This window comes from Eublepharis macularius, chromosome 2 (genome assembly GCF_028583425.1).
Source record: "Eublepharis macularius isolate TG4126 chromosome 2, MPM_Emac_v1.0, whole genome shotgun sequence".
In the NCBI taxonomy this organism is placed as follows: domain Eukaryota; kingdom Metazoa; phylum Chordata; class Lepidosauria; order Squamata; family Eublepharidae; genus Eublepharis; species Eublepharis macularius.
Window position 1 is genome coordinate 47001814 of NC_072791.1, and position 26631 is coordinate 47028444.

Sequence of the window (26631 nt, forward strand, 5' to 3'; positions counted from 1 at the left end):
GCACTGAACCACAGCCCTTCCCTGAATTGCTCTGTAGGCCAGGACCAGAAAACAAAAGATCACCTTGTTCCCTTCTGTCTTGGACCCCACCAGTATGTTAGCCAAAGATATGTAATCATTTGCTATGCTCTTTTCTCATATTTTACAAGTATTATACACAAAATAGCTGATTGCTTTTAATTGTTAGCTCTAAGTAAAGTTTAACTTTGATATTGCCAGACAGCTTCTAGAGGAAACTGGTTCAGCTAGCTGCTAGAGGAAGCCGGTGGTTTCCATCATCTAGGAACAGGTGCGTTCAGACATACAGCTAAGGAAACGCAGAAGCTAGGTTTTTGTGGTTAAACTAGCAGGGATGTGTGTGTGTGTGCTAATGTGTGACAAACTATATAAGGAATAAAACAAGGGTAGAGGAGCTTTCTTATAAGAGTAGTGGGAGATGTAAACTAAGGCGGAGTTTTAGGCGAAAACCGGAAAGGTGTAACTCGTAAATACCTCAGCCAATGGGGAAAGGGAGAGGGAAATTGCGGACGGGGATAGGATGCTTAGAATCTGTCAATTATCAGTAGTGATTTACAGTCTATAAAAATGTCTGTTCAGGAAGCCTTGGGGTTCCTCTTTGGCACCTGCGGGCCCGTGTACTTCAGTAAAGCAGCTTGTTCCTTTCAGAGTCTCGGTCTCTCTTCTTGTGGTTTGAAGCAGGAAGGCATTGGCCGCCTGCCCCAGCTGCCTTTGGGCGACAGCTCTACACATGTATAAAGAAAAATAGCATACAGTAAAAAACAATTGTGTGTCCATTCATTGTCATCTGTACAAAGTATGTTTTTAAATTTGCAAAATGGAGGCATGAAATGAAGTGTGCTTCAGAATGATGAGATACTTCTATACCCCCACTCACCTGAAATGTGTATAGATATATTCAGATGGGTGCCAGTGTTAATCTGTAGTTCCAGAACACAACTGGAGTCTAGTAGCACTTTAAAGATCAACAAAATTTTAACAGGGTATAAGGTTCATGAGTCAAAGCTCATTTCGTCAGACCCCTTCATTCTGTCTTGTATCTAACTGCTTAAAGACCTTACTTAAGTACTACTTTTAAGTTAGGGAACATTCGATGAACATTTTTTCCCCAAATCTGAGTCTTTTAAATACACTACTTTTAGTATTTTCAGAAAATCCCTGCTACCTCAAAAAAGCACAAAAAGTTTCACCGTACTTCCCTTCACCTTGTCAATGAAAGGCAAAACGATTTTTAAAGAACTCTTTATTCTAGTCTACTGTAGAAACTTGTGTACAATCCCTACACATTTTATTTGAAAAACTTTATAAAAATACAGATATATACACATTAGTGTTCTTCATGCCTTTTCACTTATGGAAGCGTCTATATTAATCTCATCTGGTAGACTTCCAACTTTATAAAAAAGGTGTCAAGCTCTGCTTTTCCTGATAGTTCACATTAAAAAACAAATCAAGTACATCACTACTGTAGATGTAGAACATGATCAAGACTTTTAGGATTTTTCTATTCATTACTACATATACTAAAAACAGTATAGAGCACTTCATTAACATAACAAGAACATCATCTATATCTCACATTGCATAATTCCTAGTTGAAGTGAGCCACCTGTCTTTAAAATCCTTGTGAGTAAACTACTGGCTTCTGTAGTCTGGAAGCAGGAGATAATCTAGTGCCAGCTGCTTATACTGTGTAGGTGCAGGACGGGAAGGATACAATTTAAACGTTTAATTTGCATTTTCATGGGGGTTTTAGATGCATTTTTTAAGTCATGGAATTCATTCTTGCCGACTACAATACAGTATTATATATTAGTGCAGTTCTCATTTAAGAAGAATGACTACTTCATTCACCAATCAGCAGGCCTTTGACACTGTTAGGTAGAATCTGAAGTGATGTATTTGATGCACTGGAGCTTCTACCAATGTGTTACCAAGAGGAGACAATCACATAACACAAGCCATGGATTGTAGTCCTAACAATCTACAGTAATTGTGCACTTAAGTCTGGGACTTGCATAAAGGATACTTTTAAAAATAAACTAATACTCAAGATTCCTCCTGGCATTTGAGGAGGGTAAAGGAATACTGATGATTGGAAACATGTAGGTGTAAAAAACAGTGACAAATTGATACATATTATAGCTTTCAGACACACATGTGCAAACATGAATTGGAAAGGCAATGCAGAACATTTTTAAAAAATGAAAGGCAGGGGAATCGAATTGATTCTGCAGTAACCTGCCTCTTATGTAAATAGTTTCCATAGCCTGGGAAAAGCAGCTATGAATCTGATACGGAACATGGGCTGGAAAGAAAGGAGAACATCTGACATTCTGGGAGCCTCTGATTTACATTTCCTTTTTATCAAAAATCACATACCATACATCACATAAAATTAGTCCTGACAACTTCATGTATCGTTTTACCCCAATTCACTTTTTTTTAAAATTGATCCCCTAGGCTAGATCATGTGAAGATTCAAGAACCCTCAATTTTCACTAGCTAAAAATAAAATTAGAGATGCTCAGTGCTTTAAGGGTATTGATAAAAAGTGAATTAGTTCGTTTTTTGTAGTGTGTCAGAAATGGCTTCTCAGAATCCTTCCTCTTCAACGCTACACACTGAAGTAAGAATTTTCCAAAGCCTTCAATGGGAGCATCAACAGTGGCTTTGCCAAGCTACCACAACATCCTTCAGAAGGGCCTCTCTCTGCAGGAGAAACTGTTGTTGTTTATTGCCATCCACTCTGGGGCAGACTCGCCTGCAATGTAAAAGGTGTTCCTGGTGTTCCTGATGCTGGTGGATACGTAGTAAAGCCATCAGGCTGAGATGTGTAATTTTCTAGAGCAGAAGCTGAGTGGGCCTTTAAGAAAAACACACACAAAAGAAACAGGGTATTAACAAAACCCCAACATGCAAATGTACAGTGCTGTTGCCCCTGCACACTCATATGACCAGAGATGTGGGGCAGAAAAATGTTCAGTGTTTCCATTCTAAACATTCATTGATATATAAAATTAATAATAAATTTATACTACTGGCTACAAGTTTGGCATTCAAAGGCGATTATCTCTAGGATTTGTATTTATTTAGAAGTCTGTACAATGCTTTTCTCACCAATAAGGACTCAAAAGAGAAGTACAGTATTGTTTCCTCCTCCTCCATTTTAACTTCCCAACAATCACTATAAGATAGGTTAAACTGAGTGTGTGACTGGCTTAAGGTCACCCAGCAAGTTTCAGGGCAGAGAAGAAATTCAAATCTGTGGCTCCCAGATCCAAGTCCAACATTCTAGTATTTGTATGTTTTACTGATTTGTAATCTTGGAGGTAATATAAAACAAATTAGCCAAGCATTAAAAAAATGATGAGATTATCTGATTAGCTTTGATTTTTATTTTACGCACACAGACAAAACATGAGTATCTTCTCTCACATGGTAGATGGGATATTGTAATCACAAATTTGAAATGGAACCACCAAATAATGCTACAGAGATTAACAGTCAAATTAAGGTGTCCCAGTGATCTCTTTGCAAGAAAGTAAAATTTTGTTAAAATAGATGAGTGAACTGCCAGCACATATATACCACAATTCTTTGGTTGTGCTAAAATTAGTGTCAAGTTTTAAATATGTAAAACATTCTTCCAACAAAAAAATCCACATATACATGTAAAACTGTATATACATATAAATATGTTATACATATACATATGTATACGTATAAATATGTAAAACATTCTTCCAACAAAAAAATCCACATGTAACTTTGAATTGGAATATGTTAAACTACAGTTGATTTATTTATCCTCTAATCAAATATTTCAGTTGAAGTCTTTGTTGCCACTAAAACATAAAACATGGCTCTTGTCAAAATACAAATCAAGATAAACATGCTGAATCAGATAATTGTCTATTCTAGGGAACTGGAATTTTCCCCCAGAATGTTTTCCAAATCAAAATCTTCTGGAAAACTGTAAACCATTAAAAGTCTGTAATTACTACAAAAAGCTTAAAAAGAAAACTGAATGACATGCTTAAATTTGGAGATTTCCAGTCCCACCTTCCTACACAGTTGCCTCTATCATGTGTCCATATACATTAGCTCGGATCTTCCTTCTCTATCCCAGTCCAAGTTTTCAAGAACAAGACCTCAAGTACACATTTTATATGCACTTCCTTAGCTGATCCTTGAAAACCAAAGTTCCAGCTCCTAGCATGCAATTCCTGCAGTTTCTTTTGGCTTAAGCACTTATTCCCCCAAATTCCCGACTCACCCAGAACATCCATTTACCTGTAGCAATGCTGACTGTGCAGCTGCAGTTTGCTGCAGTTCCTGCAGGGAAGACTGTGTGGCACTCTGGGCAAGGCCAGGGATGCCGGGAAGAGAGAGGAGTCCTGGGAAAACTGTACTTCCAGGGGCTTGAAGCCCAGAAGTCAGGCTGAAATAACCAGAGTGAGAACATGTTCAACATCCTTGGCATAGCAACGTTAAAGATGCAAACGCTCTGAAGGCTCTGAAAGGGACCACATCCCAAGCTATGGCCATACAGCTTACATGCACCACGCCTTTATTTCTGTCCTCAGCACTGATTAAAGGATTTTTTAAAAAAAAACATAGAAATTCTGTTACCAATATCATACCCCCCCTTTTCTCCCTGCCCAACATTATTGTTGACAGGGCCTATTTTAGGACCTCTCAAAACCCAACTGTAATTTAAGACCTTGAACTTGGAAATGAAAAACCATTCACTACAACTCTGCTCAAAGACCTTCCCAAAACCCAGGAGAGACTATAAGGAAATTTTTCTAGTTTACAAGCTACACATATCTGAATGCAGCTCAAGAATTATCTGTACTTTATCATTCTGTTCAAAACCACACCCACACATAAAAGATCAAGCAATCTGCCCAACAAACTGCTCTTGGAAGCAAACGACATACCCAGCCTGTGCAACAAGTGCCGAGTTGAAGTTTGAGCTAAAGGCCGAGGCAAACCCTGGCAGCACTGGAGCTGGCGCTGGGGCTGTGGCAGCTGCCGGCAGCGGGGCGACTGCTGCTACTGTAGAAGATGCCTGGAGCCCAGGGAAAGAAGGGAGAGCAGGAGTGACAGAGGGAGTGTTAGAGACAGGGAAAGGCGGGAAGGATGAGCTGCATGAGCCTAGAGGGACTTGAGGCACAGAAAACAAGGAAGGGACAGCACTGCACAGGTTAAGGGAGAACGGAGGCGCTGGGGCAGCTGCTGAAGCAATGAGCGTCGGGAGGACAGTGCTGGTGGAGCTGGCATGAGAGGCAGAGATGGCCGATGAAGTTGTGAGTGGAATGGGCAATAGAGACCCTGTTGGAGTAAGTGCTGGGTTGCCAGGAAAAGCAAAACTGCTGGTCAGCGAAGTGAAAGGCGGAAGTGCATTATATACGGGAGCTATTGGAGTGGATGAAGCGTGAGCAGCAATGGAAGGGGAGCTGATGAGAGGAGCACTCAAGGAGGAGAGGCTGGAGAGTGCTGGATTAAGGGAACTGGGAAGGCTGACCGGCAAGGAAGTCGTTGAGGTATACACATGCCCAAGTGCTGCTGATAAGCCGGAAGTGCTATGAGAGGGCCCAGCAGAATGCAAAGGGCTTTTGAAACCTGATAGAGTAGGGCTGGTGGGTTCAGTTTTGACCAGGGTGGGAATTGTTGAGGAAGTTGGGGTGGCTGAAACCTGCTGTTCAGGATTAGCAGGGCTTGTACAATGGGAAAGAGCAACTGAGGAGGTACTGCTGACTGGAACAACGGAGGATGGCAACGTGGCCAACGGAGACTGCGATGGTAATGCAGGTGGGATTGCACTGTTGCTAGTTCCAGACTGAGATGGGAGCCCAGGGAAAATGGCCAGTCCTGGAGTGGAAGGATGCTGAAGGGCAGAGGTAGCAGTTGGAGTGTAACACTTGTTACTGGATGAAGAGGAGGCTTCAGAGTTCTGGCTTGTAAGACTGGATAAAGAAGCAAGCTCAGCTGTCATGGTAGATGGTAAAGGTGTTGAACTCATTACGGAGCTATCGTTTACTGACAGAAACCCCTTTAAGACAGACAGAAGTGGATTTGGCAAGTTAAGAGGACATGGGAGGCTAGTGGCAGGAGAACCAGCAGCTGCAGATGGAATGGGACTAGCTATCCCCTGTGGAGTAGGAGTCAAGGACAAAGGAAGGCCAGTGAAAGCCGACGGCAGTGAACTGGAGTTACTAGTAGAGGTAGCCACAGACACTGCAGAAAAAGGTAGGCTGGCAAAGGGTGCCGTGGCAGATGCAAAAGCTTCATTAGGTGCAGGAGTGGTACACTGCGTGGAAAGCCCATGAGGGGCTGCTGCAGCAGGCAGCACAGAAGCCAGCCCAGAGAAAGTGGTAGGAAGAGAAGCAGAGGTGGCACAATGAGCAGATGTGGTAGGAACACCAGACAAGGAATGGGATTTGACAACAGAGGGGGTAGGTGTCGGCGTCAACGGTTGAGGTGGATGGACGGAGGAGATGACCTGCCCAGGGAAGGTGGGAAGAACAGGGGTGGACATGCTTATCCCTGGGATGGCTGGAGATGCCAGTGTTGATGAATGGCTTATTGCCTTAACAGATGATGGGGTTGGGGCTGGAGAAGCAGCAGGGTTAGAACCATGAGGTGTAAAGAGATGATTCGTTTGTGTAGCAAAAGCTGGAAAGAAACAAAACCAGTAAAAATTCTTGGAAACCAGCGGAAATGCTTGTATTCAACATGAATGCACTATTCAACACAATTCACGCAGCAACTCATAGGCGTTGGAGCAAAATAAAAAAGTGCACCACAACTTAAAAAAATGGGATGCAAGAGAGACACGACCAGCAGTTCAGTTACTGTTGTTTAAACGGTTCAACAACACAAGCTGCAGAACAATCAGAATTTGTTCTTTCCCCTAATTCCGTAACTGCTGTTGTCTGCTCATCTACAGAGGCATGTAAGAAAAGGACACCAACGTAACTGTCATGGGTTCAGGCTTGGTTTGTTTTGCCAAGTATGATGCCTGTTTCAGTCATGTATGGTAAAAATTGCTTAGATTCTCCAGGCAGCCCAACATCCTCTATGAGTGGTATTGGAATGCACCCAGTTTCCTGTGCTTGTACACTAGCTTCAATACACAAGGGGCAATAATTACAAGGCTTTTCATTTGCTAAGCAGACTAGTTCTTCGAAAGCATTTTTCTCTACTTTTCAGAATTGTGAAAATATTTTTGAAAAAATACTGGCAGGATCTGGAGAATTCTACAGTTTCAGGAAAGCAATGTTTGTCCTGTATGTATTGGCCTGCCATTCTCATGATCTCAAGTACTGATCTCCACTAACAATCCCCCTTGTTTCTCTTTCCATGTTTTCTAATGTCCATGAACCCTTAAATACCAGATCCAAAACAACATGCAAATTGAATATGTGTGCAAAGGAAGCATGTTAGTGCAAATCATGGTTACACAGCACGTGACCTGACATAGCCACGCTGCCCCGTTCCAATGAGGCTGGGATAGGGAGGTTCAAGCATGGTGATGTTCTGACTCCACCTCCCAAAATTCTCACCACTTCCAAGAGCAAGAACACAGGGAGCAATTGGGAGGTGGGGGTGGAACACTGAATCTTAGGTGTCCTCTGGGCTGAGACAGCATTCTGACCCTGACATCCTATGGGAAATTTCCCCATTGCCAGCTCCTGGGATGCAATGAGGAAATTTCAAGGTGGCAGGGCGAGGACTGAATGCTGTTATTCAGCCCACAGAACAGCTGAAAACTGGTGTCCTGGTCATCCTTTTGAACATTATATGGCCCATAATATGTCCAGCTGCCTATCCAGAGAGCAGATGGGTACCATCATGGGGTGATCTGCTTTAGTGCCAGTCAAAATCCATTCTGACCCACAAGTGATTGAATTGCATGCCTGTGGAATCAATCCTAATGTTTCTTTTGGGCGCAGAACACAAATTGCCTTTTTCAGAATGCGCAAATATAACATCAGCCCCCATTCACTGGGCTTAAGTACTTGGAAGGCCACCTGCAGGAACACAGGCTCCACCACTGTAGCCCACCCCAGATTAAGGGGAAACCAACACTTACTGAAGCAATGCTTACTTCCTTGATTTTTGTTAAGTGAAGGGACAGGGAAGGAGGGAGAAAAGAGGACTGAGCTAAGGGAGATTTTACTGCTGTTTCTGGCTGCCTATTTGTTAATCACAATTAGCTGGAAGTCAGTATTGTATTCTTCTGCATGTCCAGTTGTGATAATTAACTTTTAGATCATAAATGTGTCAATATAGCAAGTTTTGAGAGCATATGCCTTTCTTTTCCAAAGAGCGATCAGCAAAGTGTGTTCTTTTCTGCAAGTTTTATAACTTGTATTTTTATTATAAAGGATATTATGAATACACAGTTATAATTTCAGTTTCCAAATACTCTAGATTAGAATACAATCAAAAACTGGATCAGTTCCAACTGGCAGTCAAAACTTCCTTGGCTAGCATGGAGCTTTCCATAAAACAAGAAAACAATGCTAGTTTGGGGAAAATAGAGAGAGGGCAAAGTAGTAAGGAACAGGCCATTTGTTCTGAGGAAAGTACTGCAGTAACTGTTAAATGGAGAGATTACAGAGCACAGCTTTGACTGGTCTGATCACAATCAACACAAAAATTACTTATTTTTATAGCTATTATTAAACAATGGAAGCCATGGCTGTCACTAATGCATCCCAATTTACTTGCACAGCTATGGCAAAAGTATCTTAAGTCCAATATTATTTTGGAAATTCAGAAGCAAGCCCAATCATGGGGTGGGGTAGGGAACAGGAAAAGTATACACTGGAGGTTATTTATTTATGTTATTTACAGTCTGCGGGTGCTCTATCACCCACAAAATTCCTATAAATGGAATCCTGACATTGGGGTCTCAGAGGGACTGAGAGAAATGGAGGGCAGGTTTTGACACTCTCCTAACTGTAATTAAGTGCATATGGTTATTTTTTGCCAAAGTAGTCAAACAGCAGCCACTTAGCCTCTCTGACAGGAAGTGAAACACTACATTAGAGGACTGGAAGACAAGTCAGGGAGAGGCAACAGGTTCTACCCTCATCAAGAAAGCACCTCCCCGCCCCCGCGCCACACAAACAGGATTTGTATTCTGCCTCAGAAGTCTGAGGTTGCCAATCATTGTACAGCAAAATAAGAAGCTTCAGTGAGCACATATTCTGGGGTGAAAGGAGGGTTTTATCGTACAGGAATAATTGTGAGAGCAACAAATAAGGCTATGTAGCACAAACCTTTTATTCACTGAGATTTGTTTCCTACTTAGACTGCTTTTATTTATCTGAATATTAAAAGGGAGAAGAGCATAAACCATACTGTACTTGCTATAACTGCTTCATCAAGTTAATTTGCTTTTTATGCTTACTGCCATATTTACTGAGCAAAATTCAACCTATCATATATAACTATCATTTACATATTAAGTGGGTAGTTGTTTTGGTCTGCAGTAGAACAGGAGGATTTGAGTCCAGTGGCACCTTAGAGTCCAACAAGATTTTCAGAGTGTTAAGCTTTGGAGCTCCCTTCTTCAGACACTCTTAAAAGCTTATACTCCGAAAGTTGCTGGTCTTTAAGGTGCCACTGGACACAAATCCTGCTATCATTTATATATCTCTGTGTGTGTCTGGTTTATAGTGCTATAGTGTATTTAATCGAAGTGAGGATCATCATAAACTTTATTGTAATAGCTCATAGCTTTAGAAATTGACACTAACAGATTTAATCAAAGTAATAGAAAGCACGATTTTTTAAAATGATATATCACAGTCCTAAATGGACAAGTCTACACAGCAGGTGTGGAACTTCTTTCACAATACTCAAACTCTAAGTAATATTTTTTGGCGTCCCAATTATGACATATACCCCTACATTTATTGCTGGTTGAGACCCATCACTGGAAAAAAAATCTAAGTGCCTGTGGTACAGTCAGTTCCTACTATTAAAATATAAATTAATTTCTTTTACTAAAGTAGCATTCAACAGAACTATTAGCACAAAATTTTCTTAATGCTATATTTCAATTTACTATAACTTGGGTCTACAGATGTACAGCTTACCTGCATTCTGGGAAGATTTTGCCTGATTGGAAAGCTCTTCATTTTCTACATAAAGAACATAATTCATTGTTTACATTTAATTAAAACGAGTATATCGTCAATCATTATTACCACTGTGGACAAAAAGGAGACATTTCTCGTGAGCCCTGCACAAGCCCAGGGTATCCCTGTAGGGAAGAGTGGGCTCCTGAGGGTAGATAGACCTAACAGTGTCCAAGAGCAGTGGTTTCTTTCTACTGCAGACAACATTCACATCCAGGATGTAACTGTGGCTGGATATGCCTATCCTATTGCTCAAACTTTCACTTTGCTAATGTTGTAAGGAAAAGTTCTCCCTGGCCCCCCATCCTCTCACTCTTCCCCATATGAGGCACCTCTCCTCACACTGTTGCCTCAGCATCTTTGGTATTTCTTGACAGAGGCAGACACTCAAGCCCAGCCTGGGACAAGTTTCTCCCTTCTTATTCAGAAGCCACAGCAGCAACTGTCAAATAGCGATGTGTCCATTGCTAGGGGAAGGAGCTAGCCATTGGCTTTCAGTCCCAAGCCACTTGCACAGCCCCTCCCCCTGGAGCATAACCAAGTCACAGTGGCCATTAACAGGATACCTGTTTTACCTGTTCCTACATGACTAGTAGCATATGGTGGTGGAGCTGGCAAGCCAGGGGCTATGACACTGGCTAGTGGAACAAGACCAGCATTGTTGTAAGCACCTGGTAAAGAAAAAAAAAAGTGACAATAAATGACTGCAAAATATAGCAAGATGGGTAGCTGTGTTAGTCTGTCTGTAGCTGTTGAAAAGAGCAAGAGCCCAGCAGCACCTATAAGACTAACAAAATTTGTGGTAGGGTCTGAGTTTTCATGAGTCACAGCTCAGACATCATTTTTCAGGTATCTGAGGAACTGAGCTGTGACTCACGAAAACACCCTACCACAAATTTTGTAGTCTTATAGGTGCTACTGGATTCTTGCTCTTTATGACTGCAAAATAATAAAGTTACACAGACAAATCTCTAGGTTGCAGATCAACTCCCAATAACAAAATACGTGTACAGCTGAAATTGCAGGCCAAAATGCAGAATACTGCCCTTTGGCATGGAATTCACAGACATTCATGGATTTCTGCATTTTTAGTTTGCCCTTTAAAAAAAAAGGAACATGTCTAAACACAGTCTTGTAAACACAAGGAATTTATGTTGAATAGTTATGAACAAGAAGCCAGGAAAGAGTTTAAGGGCTTATTTTTTTGGTTATTTATACCCCACTTCACCCCCATAGTGGAGTCCAAAGTAGCTTGAAATGTTTTCCTTTTCTCCTTTTCATCCTCACAACCACCATCCTCTTGGGAAAATTAGGCTAAGAGAAACACTAAGTAGCTCAAGATCAGCCGGTGAGCTCCCATGGCAGAGTAGGGTTTCAAACCTGGGTCTCCCAGATCCTAGTTCAGCACTCTAACCACTACCTGTCTTTGCTTGCATCAATTGGTTGATTTTTGGTCATCTTCCAAAAGCTACAGACTCCAGGACCTACTGTGCCAATAGTGCACATTTTATTGGTCTGCCACCTTTGTTGCTAAACTGAATCAAAGGTCTTCAGCTTTATATCCTTATATAATTTATGCATTGTACCCAATCCAGGTGCTTCATAAACAAGAGCAGCTTGGATCTTGTGATCTGCAGTAGAAATATTGTCAGTGGAGAAATAACAGCAGAAACCCCCCAGCTTACTTGGTGCGATGGTTGCATGAGGTCGACAAGGAGGGATAGGATAAGGAACAGGCTTGTGTGGATTGTATGTTGCCGGAGCCTAAGGAAGAGTGACCATATTTAGGCAAACTCGTGCCCTTGCATATTAAGGTAATTCATGTGTAACTGTAACATATACCTTCAATATCTTCCACAGTCGATATCAGAAGCTTTATACTAATTTTCATACAGAATAACTGCAAAGGGAAAGATTTTTTCCCAAACGTTGCCAAAAAAATGTCAGCTAAAGCGTTTCATACTCCTAAACCCACTCCCCAAACCTGGATATTGGAGGCCACTTCTAACCTTCCCTTTCCTGATGAGACTTATTCCTTCCTAAATATTTATCTTTATCATTTAATTATTGTACCCAACCCAACTGCTTCATAAACAAGAGCATCTTGGATCTTGTGAACTGCTAGCGGAAAGCACTCACAGTCATATTTCTCCTTCCCTTCCCTCTGAGCCATTTCTGATCCCAGGAATTTTTATTCCCATGGCTGAAGGACTTGCATGTACTACTCAGGCATCTGTATTGGGGAGAGAATGAGACCACCATTTTTGCTTCTTGTGTTAAGGGGAGATCTTCTCATGGAAAAGAAAGGAATGATTTTGTCCTCTTCCCTCTCTCCGCTACAGCTGATCACCTTGCGCAGATATTAGTACATGCAAGTCCCTCAACCTCAGGAGGAAACTTTCCTGGGATCCAAAATAGCTCCTGAGGGGAGGGGATGTTGAGGAAGATCTGGCAATCTCAGCAGCTGCAGAATCCAATCCATTATTGCTCTTAACATTACATTTCTCTCCCACAACCAGGGCTTTTTTGTGCTGGAATGTGACAGTACCACATATTGTCACCTGTTTCTAGCTGGCCTCTTTGCAAAGAGGCCAGCAGAGAAGGCAGCAGTTGAGACTGCCGAGAAGGTGCCAGGGCAGAGGATATAGTCTGTCATGCCCAATGACATTAGCAGCTGGTGCGACAGAGTATACTGGCTGCCCTGAAATGTACGGCTCCCAACAAAATGCATTTTATTTCCAACAGCATGAATAAAGCTACTAATGTAATTACTAAGACATACTGGCTTGGATGGGCCAAGAATACGGGCTGCAATTCCTTTGCCTTCATTCGTATACTCTTCATTCTCCTTTTTGATAGGTGACCCCTAGAACATACAGAGAATCCACTATTAAGCATCTATGGAATGTGAAAAGCAAAAACATGCCAAACATGGAGATGAAATATCTGCCCCTCTTTCTTGGGGTGGGGGTGTATGTGTCAAATGGTTTGTTGGTCTCTAAGATTGCAGCTATAGTACAAGGCCTTTGTCCAACTACAACCATTCAGCCCTGTACATTATCTTAAACTATTGATAACTATGGTAGACTACCATCTGAATGGTAGTTCAGAGTCATAAAATAGGTTTTCTTAAAGTTTGTTTTGGGATGTTACTTTGAAAGAATGACACTGGCAATTTTCAAAACAAAACCGACTTCTGGAGGTAGGTAGAGCATGGATAGCCCACACATTCTGCAGTTACTCCATTGGTTACCAATGAATTACCAGGCTCAGGTGAAGGTTTTTGTTATCACCAATAAAACCCTTCAGGGTCTTGGACCCTCATATCTGCAGGACTACATCTCCTGCTATGCTCCGCCATGGCAGCTTTGCTTAACTCAGCAAAACCAACCGAAGGTGAAAATCTGCAAATGGGTAAGACTGGCAACTGCCTGTTCACACGCATGCTCTGTAGTGGCTTCCACCTTGCGGAAGGATCTGTCCATGGAGGTCAGGAAGGCTTCATTCCACAAAATGTGCAAAGCAAATGTTTGGGAGGTCATTTTTATAAATGGATTAGAATTGCAATATCATGGAATAGTTCAGGAGAGCACTTTTATAAGGGAATTTCATTGTCATCTATTGCCATGTTTATTGTATACATCATCTTCTACTGATGTAATCCACTTTCTGCATTGTTTATGGTATACCAGGATTCTGTGATTCTAGTCTGTTTGCATTGTCCGTGAGATGTTTTATGCTATCTTATTGAATTTTTAAAAATATTTTGTAATCCACCTTGAGTCTTAGCAAGATAAAGACCATAAATGAAGGAAATAAACATGTTATAGCATGCTAGATGGATTTTAGATTTTGTTTCTTTGTTACTGATTAAGACAGCTATGACCAATGATCTCTGCACATGGAGCCATGGTATTTTTCCTCCCTCAAAGTAGAGGAAGACAGCTCATAAATCACCACTGTACTTTCCAAGTGCAAGCCACTTCACAAACAAACAACTGCACTAAAGACAGCACAACCACAACACTATTTTAGAACAATCGATTCTCTTAGCATTCAGAAATATCTGAATTTACTTACACTTGAATGGATGATGAAAAAATTATGTTTTGTAGGAACAAATTCTTTATATTATCTTTGTTCTGATGCAAGTTGCTTTATATCACTCACATTCTTGTAAGCAATTCACATAACATGCACATATTTGAAGAGACTCAGTACAGGAGGAGTTAATAATGGGCAGGAGTTAATAATACCCCAACAGCTCCCCGCAAAACTGAACATGACCAAAATTCATTACGACAGCACATACTGGGAAGATGCCATTTATCCGGCTGGGCCTCCCCTTGGGATAAGGGTTTCCAGGAATCATACCGCAGGAAGAGATCATAGCATGAGGTGCTTTGCAACCTCCTTTGGAAGCCTGAAATATAAGAACAAAGCAACCATCAACTGGATTGACCTATGAGAGCCCAAATTTGTGTGTGGATAAACCATCAGAGTTTATGAAGGTACAGCCTTAACAGTAAAATTTAGGTTACCAGATTCTTCATGGCCAGCTTTGTTTTGAACGCAGCAACTTCCTAGACTCTTCGCTTTTAGGAACTCAGTTCTGTCTTCTACATAATGCAGCTAAACAAAAGATCTTCTGAATACCTGCTCTGAAATGCCTTCCCAGGCTCAACACAGGCTGGTGTCCTAGCAGCTGCCCCTCTCTCCCTACTTCTCGAATGCCTCACAAGTCTTTTCAATTTCTGCTCCAACCACCACCTTGTTCTTATTCAAGGTTTTCTTGCCCACAACTCTCATTTTATCTTAGCCTCGTCATCCCCAACTCTATTTGTTCTTTCCAACCTTTGCCCTTCCTACTTATTGCAACACCCACAGATGCAGCCTCCTGATGCTAATCTCCTTGATCACAGCACTGAGTATCAGTTTCCCTCCAGCAGCTCTGATCAGGCATGACTCTACACTCAGATAAGAGTGGGAGCAACTGCCCCTGCCTCACTCAACCCATCCCTTGGGATTACATGTAGCCACAGTTTAGTTCAACCTCCATTTTTATATTGTGCAACAGTAACACACTGCAACAACCAGAAAACTTTCCTAAAGAGAACTGTTTATTACTTAACACTGTGGCATTTCATCCCTGTGTTCCTATCATAAGAAGAGCCCTGCTGGATCAGACCAGTGGCCCATCCAGTCCAGCATCTTATCTCACTTAGTGGCCAACTAGTTGCCCTGGGAAACAAACAAAGCACAGAGGCTGAAGCCTGCCCTTGCAGCTGCCACCCATCTCTGGTATTCAGAGGTTTGCTGCCCCAGGTATGAATGCTCCTTTCAGTCACCATGGCTGGTACCCATTGATGCACCTCTCCTCCATGTATCTGTCTAGCCCCCTTTTAAAGGTATCTATGCTTGTGACCATCACTACCTCCCCCAGAAGTGAATTCCAGTTTAATTACTTTGAGTAAAGAAGGTATTTCCTTTTGTCTGCTAGGAACTCATTTCCCCACAATTTCATTGTTGTCTCCAGTTCTAGTATTATGGGAGAGGAAACAATCTCCTTCTATCCACTTTCTGCACCCCATGTATAATTTTATAAACTTCTATCATGTGTCCTCTTAGCTGTCTTTTCTAGACTGAAGAGCCCCAGACCCTCCAGCCTTTCCTCATGTGCTCCAGCAGTCCCTACACATCACAAGATCTTACACTTCAATACTTCAGATCTGACACTGCAGAGGGGCTTATGACTTGAGCTACACTTTGGATATAAAGTGGCAGCCATGCAGCAATACCTGCTCAAGAATTCTCCTACACCTCTTCTTCTCAGACAGGCTAATTTTGAAGAGGTCTTCGATCAGGCGGTAATTCTGAGCATCAACAATATTGCTATGAAAAAGAAGCAATTTATTTAGAAACAATGACTGATCCTCATGCCTAAAATCAGTAATACTCATTGCATTTTAACAGGGCATTATATGATTAAGATTTAGCACTGAATTTGTTTTTAAATGATAGAGGAAAAGGTGTATCTAAATGATGTACGTAAAGCAAGATATATTTAACACCTAGTAGTCACAGCCCATCAATTGGTTAGATCAAGTTTCTTAAGCGTTCAAGCCTCTGTCATAAAAAAAACATTGACAAAATTTAAATTACGCATTAAAAGAAGGCATGCAAAGCAAATCAACAGCTGATACTTACGAAGCCAGCAGTTCTAGTGCAATAAGCTTGTCTTTGCTAAAAGTGAAACAGTTGAGGATGTTAACCACTTTTGAGGCAGAAACAGCTACCATTTTCTAGAAACAAAAGAAAATGCAAGTTGCCTCAGTCCCTATCACATGTCTGCTTTAAGCTCACACAATTAACATTTCAGCTGGCTGCAAAAGAAATTTGAATTATATGGCACGTTTCAACTCTGAAGTGGGTCACAGAAAGAAGGCACAAACTCAAAGGACACTGCTAGACTGGCTGCTCAGCTCCAGAGAGATACTGACAAAAATGGTGTGTGACTTACTTAGGCTTGGATCCAATGTGGTATGAATGGAACTACGCCACATAGTGACTTCCTGTCTCCCCTTCCACTACTGTCTTCTGGTTACTCCCTCCACCAGAGGTTTTACCCCTTTGGGAAAATGGATCCTCAGGTCCCAGAGGGTCAAAGTAGAGGGCTATACAAAGGGAGAAGAATTAACAAAAAAACTGCCTTCCCCCCTTCTGCAAGTAGAAGTGCCCACCACAAGTGTAAAGGTCACTTAGGATCCCAGCCGTATCATTAGCTAAAATTGCAAAAAACCGGAAGGTGTAACAAGGCAACTAAAAGGACCAAAAGTGAGTATGCCAGAATTATTCACTCTGCAAAAATTTAAGGGAGAAGGAGTTGGAGCAATGGCTATCACTTCTCAGAATTTGGAGGGCTTTAAAACATTAGCCAAGAGTATCTGTACTACTTAAGTGAGAGGGGGGAAAAAGGGAAGTAAGGAAAATCACGTGAATTACGACAGAGCTACAGACACCAGAACACCATAAGTATCACTTTGCAAGCACGCAGAGGAAAATAAAATGATTTCTAGCAGCCAAACCTACTTGCCTTCTGATAAAATTTCTCATTTACTTAAGGGATGTGGATTGAGGGAAGCAGCTGACATATGTAGACTATATGGTATCTTGAGAAATGGGAAGCAGAGCTCTCATCTTAAGATCAATATCGGTATTTAAAAAACACTCAAAAAGAATTGTAAATGATAAATTAATTTCAAAATGTCATTGAATGACAATAAGAAGAAAACTGGAATTATCAGGACAACTTAATTAAACAGCACTGGTAGTACACAAAAGATAGAATCTTGATAAAATTATGAATGGGTCATACACACACTTATCTGAACACTCAACAAGTGACCTGAGGAGAGGGCAACAAAGTGAAACTGAATTAGGAGAAATAAATTGTTACACAGAGCAAAAGAAAAAGCAAAGATGCACAGATACAAGAGGAGGGTAATTAGCTAAGCAACAGCATGGAGGATGATTTAGGGTTACAGCAGATGGTGAGAGGACTATACAAGTCAACCATGTGATATTATGGTGAAAAAACTGCATGACGGTGTTTAACTAAGAATGAACATCTATTTCAAAGCAGGGCCAATTTCTTCAGCACTGGTGAGATTTCATTTGAACTTCCAGGCCACACAACACAAAAAAGGGGAAGTCTGAAAGAATTCCAAAGAAAACTAATAGGATGATAAAAAGTCTAGAACTTGAATAATATGAAAAAGTGAAAAAACTGGGCATATCTTTGAAAATGGCAACAGGGTAGACATGGAAAAGGATCCAGAAAGGGCAAAGGGAACAGCAGTGTCCTCTCTATGCATAGAAGAGGGCAAAAAAAAGAGAGAGCTCTCTTATACGTCTTATGAAACAACAGCAGTTAATAAAAAGATGTCCTAGAAGACTGCATCTGAAATTTTCAAGAAAAGGTGGGTAGCAATCTTTCAGCAGTATCTAAGATCTAAGACACTGCTTCTTTTTTGTTTTAGTGTGTGCTATAGCAGTACATATTCTTCTCCAGAGTGAAGCAGAGTGAAGTTACTTATCACAACATGAAGGCAGCTGATACTGCATGCTCTCAATCAAAAGGCAAAACTAATCATCATAAGCCACAAAGAAAGATAGACGCATGTCTCTACAGAAAGGCGCAGCAGATACATTTGATTCAATCAATCTATTGCTTCAACGAGAACTTACATGTTGCAATGCCTTCATTGCCTTTAATTGTGGTTCAGCCCAAGAGAAGTACCTCAGCAACTCCACAATCTGCAAAGAAACAAAAACCAACCCTCCTATATATCATACATACACACAGCTCCCCTCGCCCAACAAGTGAAATATTTGCAGCTACTGAATTCTCCAAGATATTCCTTCAAACTGTAGCAAAGATGAGAACCAATTTAACAATTATTAAAAAACAAAATCTAAAATGTCTGTATTTTAAGACTAGGTTTTTAACATCAGAACACAAGGAAATCCACGCTGGATCAGACCAGTGGTCCATCTAGTCCAGCATCCTGTCTCACACAGTGGCCAGCCAGTTGCTATGGAAGACCAACAGAGCATAGAGGCTGAGGCTCTCCCCTGACGTTGCCTCCTGGCACCGATATTCAGAGTTCACTGCCTCTGAACATGGAGACTCGCTTTTTGAGTCAACATTTGGCTATTGTAATTTAAATGTGAAGGCAGGTGAAGAAACACTGGTGGCAGCTGCCTTTCCTGGCACTGAGGAATGGGTCAAAGGGATGAATCCCTGCCCTGCGTGTGTCATGAGACCAGCACATTGCTCAGCACCAACTGAGTACAGAATCAGGCTCAAAAAATTCCCAATTTGTAGTTTCAGAGGAGGGGAGAGATGATGACACCAGACGTATCAATTTCTGATTGTAGTATTTCATAACAGGGACACGGACCCCACCATCCTAAACTGAATGAAGAATAACTAGGGTCCCTTCACTGGACTGTCTAATGAGATAATACTTTTTAGACTTGTCATTACCTGCTCACTAGAAAAGTATCCATGTACATATTCAATGGCTTTTAATTTGTATTCCATCAACACGGCCTACAAAATACAAAAAAAAGTAGCTGTCAAAGTCTGACTAGATGTTATAGTTTGCAATGCTACAGAAATTAAGACTGCTGGCCAATCAGAAGCCAGAGCATTTTAGATAGGAATAAACTGTCTGTATACATTCTAAAAATGCTGATTTCAGCAGCAATGTATGAAGAAAGTCTCACTGGATTTAGCAAGAGCGTACATGATGATCCTGAAGATGTGAACTGGGATGCAAAGACTTTCCCACATTCCTCTCACCAAGAAATTCTTTCCAGTCCTGGGGAAGTTTATTTTCAGGGTTGCAAGATCCTTGTGGACTAGCAGTCAGCAGGCTGCAGTAGTGAGCTCCACTGCTGCCACCTGAACCATGGGGTTATTAGGTCATGAGAGTCCTGTGGCCCCAGGAATTAACCTTCCTGAGGATGGAATGGACTGCTAAAGGGAGGAGGAATGCAGGAAAGATTTGCGGAAGAGTCGTCTGTTGACAGATCACTGGATCCAACCCATGTACTTCAGTGAAAGAGATCAAAGCACAGGTAGGATGTATGAAAATATACAGAACTCATTAAAATGGTAAGAATCAATTTCATTAAAAGGTATATTTCTGACAAATTATGGTGACAGCAGTTTAAATATTACTCAACAGAATAATAAGTTGAAGGTGTTTCAAGAGTTCAAGCATTTTTGCATTGTTTTGCACATGACCATAAGAATATTTCAATTACTTAATGCCTTCCATTGTTTCCACATCTCAACTCAAAACATGCATTTTTCATTGTACTATACACAAGAAACAGCTTGTTCCTTATTTTAATTTTGATTTTCTTTTCTTTAAATATTGTGTTGCACTTACAACATGCTATTTGCCTAACCAACAAATTACCTTTCTAATTTCATCAAGCACCATCTCAAATGCTTTCTTATCCATCTTGCTTTCTTCAAGGGCACAGCCTCTGGTCCGTTCCAGGCACTCTTTATTGTAAAATTGCCTTCTGCGGAAGAAACACCCTAAGAAAATCAGAAAAGAGATGAGCATCATTTTGTACTGCACATCTTACTGAACTAAAAGCTGATCAATGAAATTAGGGACTATTTCACAGATATGAGTCCCACCTTTGCTTCTGCACATTTATTTGCTTATTTAATATTATTACATCCTACATTTCATTTTTCCTTAGATGTGGCAGCTAAAAACATAAAATAATGTAATAACTGTCCAATAAGATAAAAACATCATAGCTTGATCACCCCCACAAAAATTTCACCCAAATGATCTCTGAAATAAGATTAGCAGGCTTTGAATTCAGTGGCTGGCACCTTAGAGAGGTGCTTTGTTAAGCTCTGGAGAGCTAAAGCTCCTTTCTTCACACACAAATTTCCTTGTATCTGAAGAAGGGAGCTTTGACTTTTGAAAACTTATACCCAGAAAATCTTGTTGGTTTCTAAAGTGCCAGTGGATTCAAATCCTGCTGTTCTGCTGCATACCAACATGGTTACCTACCTGAAACAAGACTGTTTGACATGCTTTCCTGAATGTGGGAAAAGAAGCTGCCCTCCACTACCACTCTAATATGACATTCCAAAGGCAGGAAACACCTTTGTTCTGACTGTTGGCACAAAGCCAAGGCACTACACTAGGAGAAAGCTGTCTGAAGAGCACAGCTGGTACATAGGACTGGAATATACCAGAAGGAGTTTGCTAAGTATGAGTGCCCTAAGCTATAAAGAGCTTCAAAGGCAATAACCAGCACTTTGAATTGGGTCACGATGCAGACAGGTAACATGTACAGTTGGCAAAGCCCTAGAGTCATGTGTTCTACATGGCTCTAGACTAGGGTCCTGCTCGCCACATTTTGTACAAAGTCTCTGAGATGTTTGCAAAGTAGAGAGTGTTACAGCAGTACAATCTGGAGGTTCTGTTAGCACATAGATTAGTGTGGCTAGATTGACAGAGTCTAAATAAAGGTCCACCTTACAAGCAAGACATAACCAAAGGCACCCCATTCCAACAGTACTGACCTGTTTATCCATGAATAAGGCCATGTCCAAGATCACCCCTAAGCTCTTAACTGGATCTCTTAAAAGAAAACCTAACCCCTGTTTAAGACTGATAAATCAAAATTTGATGAACATTGCCTTCAGCCAAGGACATGCTATAACATCATTTACTTAAAGGTGTATGATTCCTGGAAATTCTGAAGCCATGAGGTAGGGGTCCTATTACTTTTTCGAGGGGGACCCCTGAAATGATGAAAATCTGAAATATGTATTTTTTAATCAGTCGTGAAAATACGATTTGCAATAAAGAACATAGGATGCATTACGTATACGATTAATACATAAAATGTTATTGTTTGGTATGTTTTTGTAATTTATCTTTATTTATGTTACTTATAGTCCACCTTTCTCACTGAGACTCAAGGCAGATTTAAAAGTATAAGTAACAGACATCCCCAAAGTACCCAATTTTTTTTCTTCTTCTTCTCCCAACTGACAAAAAACTAAGTTGAAAATAGAAATAATCAACTTAAAACAACAAAAACTCAGTTTCTTCTCCAGTCAGCATTAGCCAGAAACAATGCAACTCTCCCCCTGCCTGTGGGATTAGCATAGACGTCACAAACTATTATATTCCTCTTTCAAACTGTGTCCAGCCCTCTGAAAAAGGCCAAGAGTCTGCCTCTAGCCTAACAGATAACAATATTAAGGACTATCAGTAAACCTGGATATTGTTAAACTTTTTAAAATTGATTTTTTCATTCAGGTATCATAACTGCATTGAATAAGTGCCATAGTAACTGCAGACCCAATGAGCTGCATGAAACCAATTATGTCACTCAAACAATAAGGTACCTTAAAAATATCACCATATTAAGATGATTTTTTCGCATCCTCAAACATCAATAGCTTCGATTTCTGAATTTCTATTTTTATTTTCATAGAATTTTTTTAAAAATAGAAGGAACAAAACTTCTCTTTTTCCATGTGTGTGTGTTGATTTGGTGTGTATACTTCTAAACACATAGGAGTTTCTTTCCTTGAGCCAAGAGAAAAGGTGGGATATGTTAATTAATAACAATAATTTTAAAAAGCACGCCGCACAAGATAGGAAAAGCTGAAGCTAGTGAAAGAATTTGAGAGTTGCACATATCCACAGTATATAGGAATTATAACTAATACTGCAGATTGTCTTATATAGTGATCAGCAAGAATGCTCCTTCTCCTCAAAGGTAATACTTTCCTTCCCTCCTGCCCCCTCTTTATCTGTCAAGGCACAAAGTAGGAAAGCTGTTTGTAGATCTGTTTTAAATAAAGATTACCACCCTAAACCTTTTCACAGTATGTCTTCCATCTATCAAGAAAAGAACTTCCTCCAGTCTCCTCAAATGTAACTTCAGTTCCTTTGAACTGATAGAGACACTGGAGGCAGAAGCGAGACAGTTGCAGACATTAATACAACTTACATAACAATTTATATCTCTGGAAGTCCTGTCAAAAAGACACAGGAAAAATGGAGCTCAGATGAGTCCTTGAGGTCTTTCACTAAATACTTTGAGGTGTTTCAACTTCACACAACTAGTTGGGGTATTTCTCTCTCTCTCTCTCACCTTCCCATCCCTGCCTGGTGTAATACAAATTTACTCTGAATTCCATCTTGTAGAACTTATGAAATGTCTAAATTCTGGGCATTTAAGGACAACCAATTAAACAGAAAATTTGGACACGTTTCTGGGCATTTTAAGAATTGCTCTGTCCTACTATATCACAGTGTAAGAACACCACATGTTTTTTATTTCAGACATCTCCACTCTGAAGGGATATAGTATTTGGCCGTTTAAAAATATTCTAGATTGGTGCCCTTTATTTCTAGAAGTTTTGATCTGACCAGTGATAAAAAATAACTACTGGAGCTATCATGTATTCAGGAGGGATGTTCAATATTCTATTAAATATTACACTGAATCCTGTTAACTCCAATGTAAGTCCAACTTACATGAGGTTTACTTCCAGTAAGTATAAAAAGAATTGCAGCGTACCTTAAAACTTTACACCCTTATCTAGGGTTGACCTCCTAGGAAAGCCTAACTAACCTGTTACCTCCTTTATCTGTGAAATGAAGGCACTGCTGAGCTTTAGTGTAAAGTGATGCAGACTGAGGCATAAATTGTCACACAACCCCCTCCCTCGCACACGGGGAGGGGGGTCTAAATTAGCAGTGACTAACCAGGAAAAATTCTTGGTGGATAGTCATAGAAAATGAAAATGTCGACTCAAGTAAGCAGCAGCAATTTTTAAAAAGAAGCAAATTTCACATTAAATATTATAGTGCATGTGCGTTATGGGCTGTCAAGTCGCCTCCGAACTATGGCGACCCTATGCATGAAAGACCTCCAAAACATCGTATCATTAACATGGAAAAAATTATTATAAAAGGAATTTAAGGCAATTACCAGCATCACAACACCTTTATACAGATCTATGATGTGGCTGTATTTGGAATACTTTGACACTTCTAGACACCCTATTTCAAAAACCTATCAGTGAGCTAGGAGAGGTTCAGAAAAGAACCACCAAAATGATTAAAAGGCTGAACATTCCTCCTAGGGAGACAATGTCTAGGGGGGGCATATTTTTCTGAGCTCAAAAGGTTGTGTGTGGCATAGAGACTGACCTGGAAAAAGTGAGTAGTAAGAACGGCTGCACATAACAGTAGAACAGAGCCCCCCCCCCACAATGAAACTGACTGGCAGCAGAACTGGGAGAAAAAAAGAATTCACTGATACAAGATGTGGAGGTAGCTGCAGCTGGCTTTAAAATGGACTCGAAAAATCATGAAGGACAGCTGTTGATAACTCTATTAGCTATGATTGCTAAATGGCACCTACAAGTTCAGAAGCAGCATGGCACCAAATACAAGTAAAGTGGGGAAAAGAATGGAAGGTGAAAAAGAATGGAAGGTGAATGCTGTTACCTTCATGTCTTATGTGTGAACTTCTGAGGCACTGGACTGGCCACACAGGATTCTGATCATACGGATCTTTGTCTTTCCCAGTAGGGACTATTCAAGTTGAAGCTGACACAGAACACAGGTCCTCACTGTTACCTCAGCCATTCAGAATAGGGAAGGACTCAACGTTTGTCAACATTAACTGCATTAGACCAAAATTTACAACCGTTGCATACTACCCATCACAGGCCATGGGAACCAACAATTCTCATTCTCCATCTATAACAGAATAACAACTATGGACAGCCTTTGGAATTGTTTAGGTCTGCCGTTCTTGCTGAGATTCAAAGCAGATTACAGGATATAAAGTACTGCAATCAACAGCACATAAAATGACCAATGAGCACTGCAATACAACTAGGTTTACAGAATTACAAAAGTATGCAAACAACCTATTTAAGGCACAGGTATACTGTAAACAATACAATGGATTACAAGGTAAAGAGAAAGCAGTAAAAGCAGGTGATACTTAGAATAATCATTGTGGTGGGCTACATGATAAATTATTAGAGATGGTTGTTTTCAATGTTATAAAGTTTAGCCTAGCATTAAAGCAGGTGGGCAGTCCTACTTGTTAGTCCTACCTGACTATTATTTGAAAAGAAATGTTATTTTCTTTCCGACAAAAAAATCTGTTTTCTAATTTCAACATATTCCTACCTGTTAGGCCTGTGTGACAAGATATCAAGCAAAGAGTACTGCAGTTTGCAGCTCTCTCTGTAATACTGAGCATATTTGCAGTTTTGCTTGTAAAAAACTAAGGCATGTTTATACATCTGAATTCTGTAAATATGCCAATTACTATATGCTGAGACATGAATGATGCATTTTATGTTGCTTAAGCAGAAAAATAACTTTAGATTTGATAGGACTGTGTGTGTGTGTGTGCACACATGCAAAAATTTCTCCCAAAATAGACAGTGTTCAAAATGATCCCCCCATGTGTTTAAAATTTCCAGACATCTTAAACCTATTCAAACACTAATGCTGAGCTACAAGCAGAACTCAAGGTTATTCAATCGAATTCATAGAGCAGAAGGACTGGTCAATCCTACAGCAGCAACATAAACAGGAAGTCACTTAGAAGCTGCGTGGGAATTTGACCCAAGGCCTCCCAAACCATAGTTAGACACACTAACCATTACCCCACAATGACCGTGGTGTGAGTCTAAGGACTCAATCCAATGCAGGCAGACATGGGTTCAATGCTTCCAAATTTAAATTCCATAAATATGCCAATCAGTATAGTGTTATCTGCTAAATAATGAATGATGCATTTTATGTTAAGCAGCAAAATAACTTTACGTTTAATAAGAAAGCATTGTACATATTCCAAATAAAAGGTGCACAGGATTGGTCTGCGTGCCCACTTACTCAGAAGTATACCTTCACTGGGCTCAATGAGGTTTATTTCGTGGCTGGCCACGAAATACACCTCACTGAGCTCAATGAAGGTATACTTCTGAGTATGTCCCCCCTCCCCCCGGAGCACCACTCGCCTGACAAACGTGCTCCTGATCTCTTCACAAGAATAGTTTAGCAACGGCCCTCTGACAATTCCGGGAGTTCGCCCACCACTCCACATCAGCGAGGCGGCCAAGCCCTGCGAGTGAGCGAGCGAAGCCTCCAGGCTCCCCCTCCTCCCGGCGCCTTCTTACCATCCGCGGCACCCGCAGTGGCACGGCACAAGGGGAGCAGCCGGTCAGAGAGCGACCCGCGCAATCGCCAGCCGCTGCCGCCTCCACCGCCCAGAACCTGCCCTCTCCTCTCGTCGCGGTGTGATGACGTCACCGGGCCAGGCCTCTCCGAGGGAAACGCAGCGCGGCTCTCTATAGGGCGAAGAGGATGCCGGGAAGAGGCGCGGCGCGGGGTTCTTAATTTGTTCCTTCCTAACGACGGAGGGGGCTTGGCTTGTTGACGGTCTCTGAGAGATCTGAGAGCGGGCGCGAGTTTGGTGTCATTCGGCTAGTTCCAGAGGCACCGGGCCTAATGGCACCTTCAAGATTTCCAAACAAAAAAAAAAAGTATCCCAGCATTTGGGTTAAGCTGAATGCATTTTATTTATTCACAGCATTTACAGTATGCCTGTGTCATTGAAGGCGGTTCAGTCAATTTCAAGGGAATTTCAATAAACAATGTAATAGAGACTATAAATGTAAGTTTGCAAAGATTTAAAACCGGCAGAAATCGAATATAGAGTTGGAGAAGAACTGAACCGGGTTTTTTTTGTGCGTTAGGCCAGTGGTTCCCAACCCTGCAGGGTTATTGTAAGAGGTCTGTGAAACTGTCCAGCTTGGGTTGGTTTCTGCGTTCTTCCACCTGGTGTCTCCACC

At 41.0% G+C, this 26631-nt stretch overlaps 1 protein-coding gene across 3 annotated transcripts; it reads right to left on the bottom strand.

The window, feature by feature from the left end:
- Nucleotides 1–1244: 1244 nt before the first annotated feature.
- On the bottom strand, nt 1245–26033 carry PROSER1 (proline and serine rich 1). 3 transcript variants are annotated; one of them, XM_054972612.1, is made up of 14 exons: nt 25957–26033; nt 20174–20298; nt 19231–19296; nt 18429–18497; nt 16389–16483; nt 15980–16073; nt 14494–14604; nt 12964–13047; nt 11867–11945; nt 10748–10852; nt 10140–10184; nt 4965–6702; nt 4315–4462; nt 1245–2884 (listed from the first exon to the last, which is right to left on the bottom strand). In XM_054972612.1, exons 2-14 carry the CDS (start codon nt 20216–20218, stop codon nt 2753–2755), a joined length of 2811 nt encoding a protein of 936 aa, XP_054828587.1. In that variant the 5' UTR covers nt 20219–20298; nt 25957–26033; the 3' UTR covers nt 1245–2752. The 3 variants fall into 3 exon arrangements, with proteins under 3 accessions (XP_054828587.1, XP_054828586.1, XP_054828585.1); XM_054972611.1 differs by lacking the exon at nt 25957–26033 and having other exon boundaries at nt 10757–10852; nt 20174–20391; XM_054972610.1 differs by lacking the exon at nt 25957–26033 and having other exon boundaries at nt 20174–20391.
- Nucleotides 26034–26631: the final 598 nt, after the last annotated feature.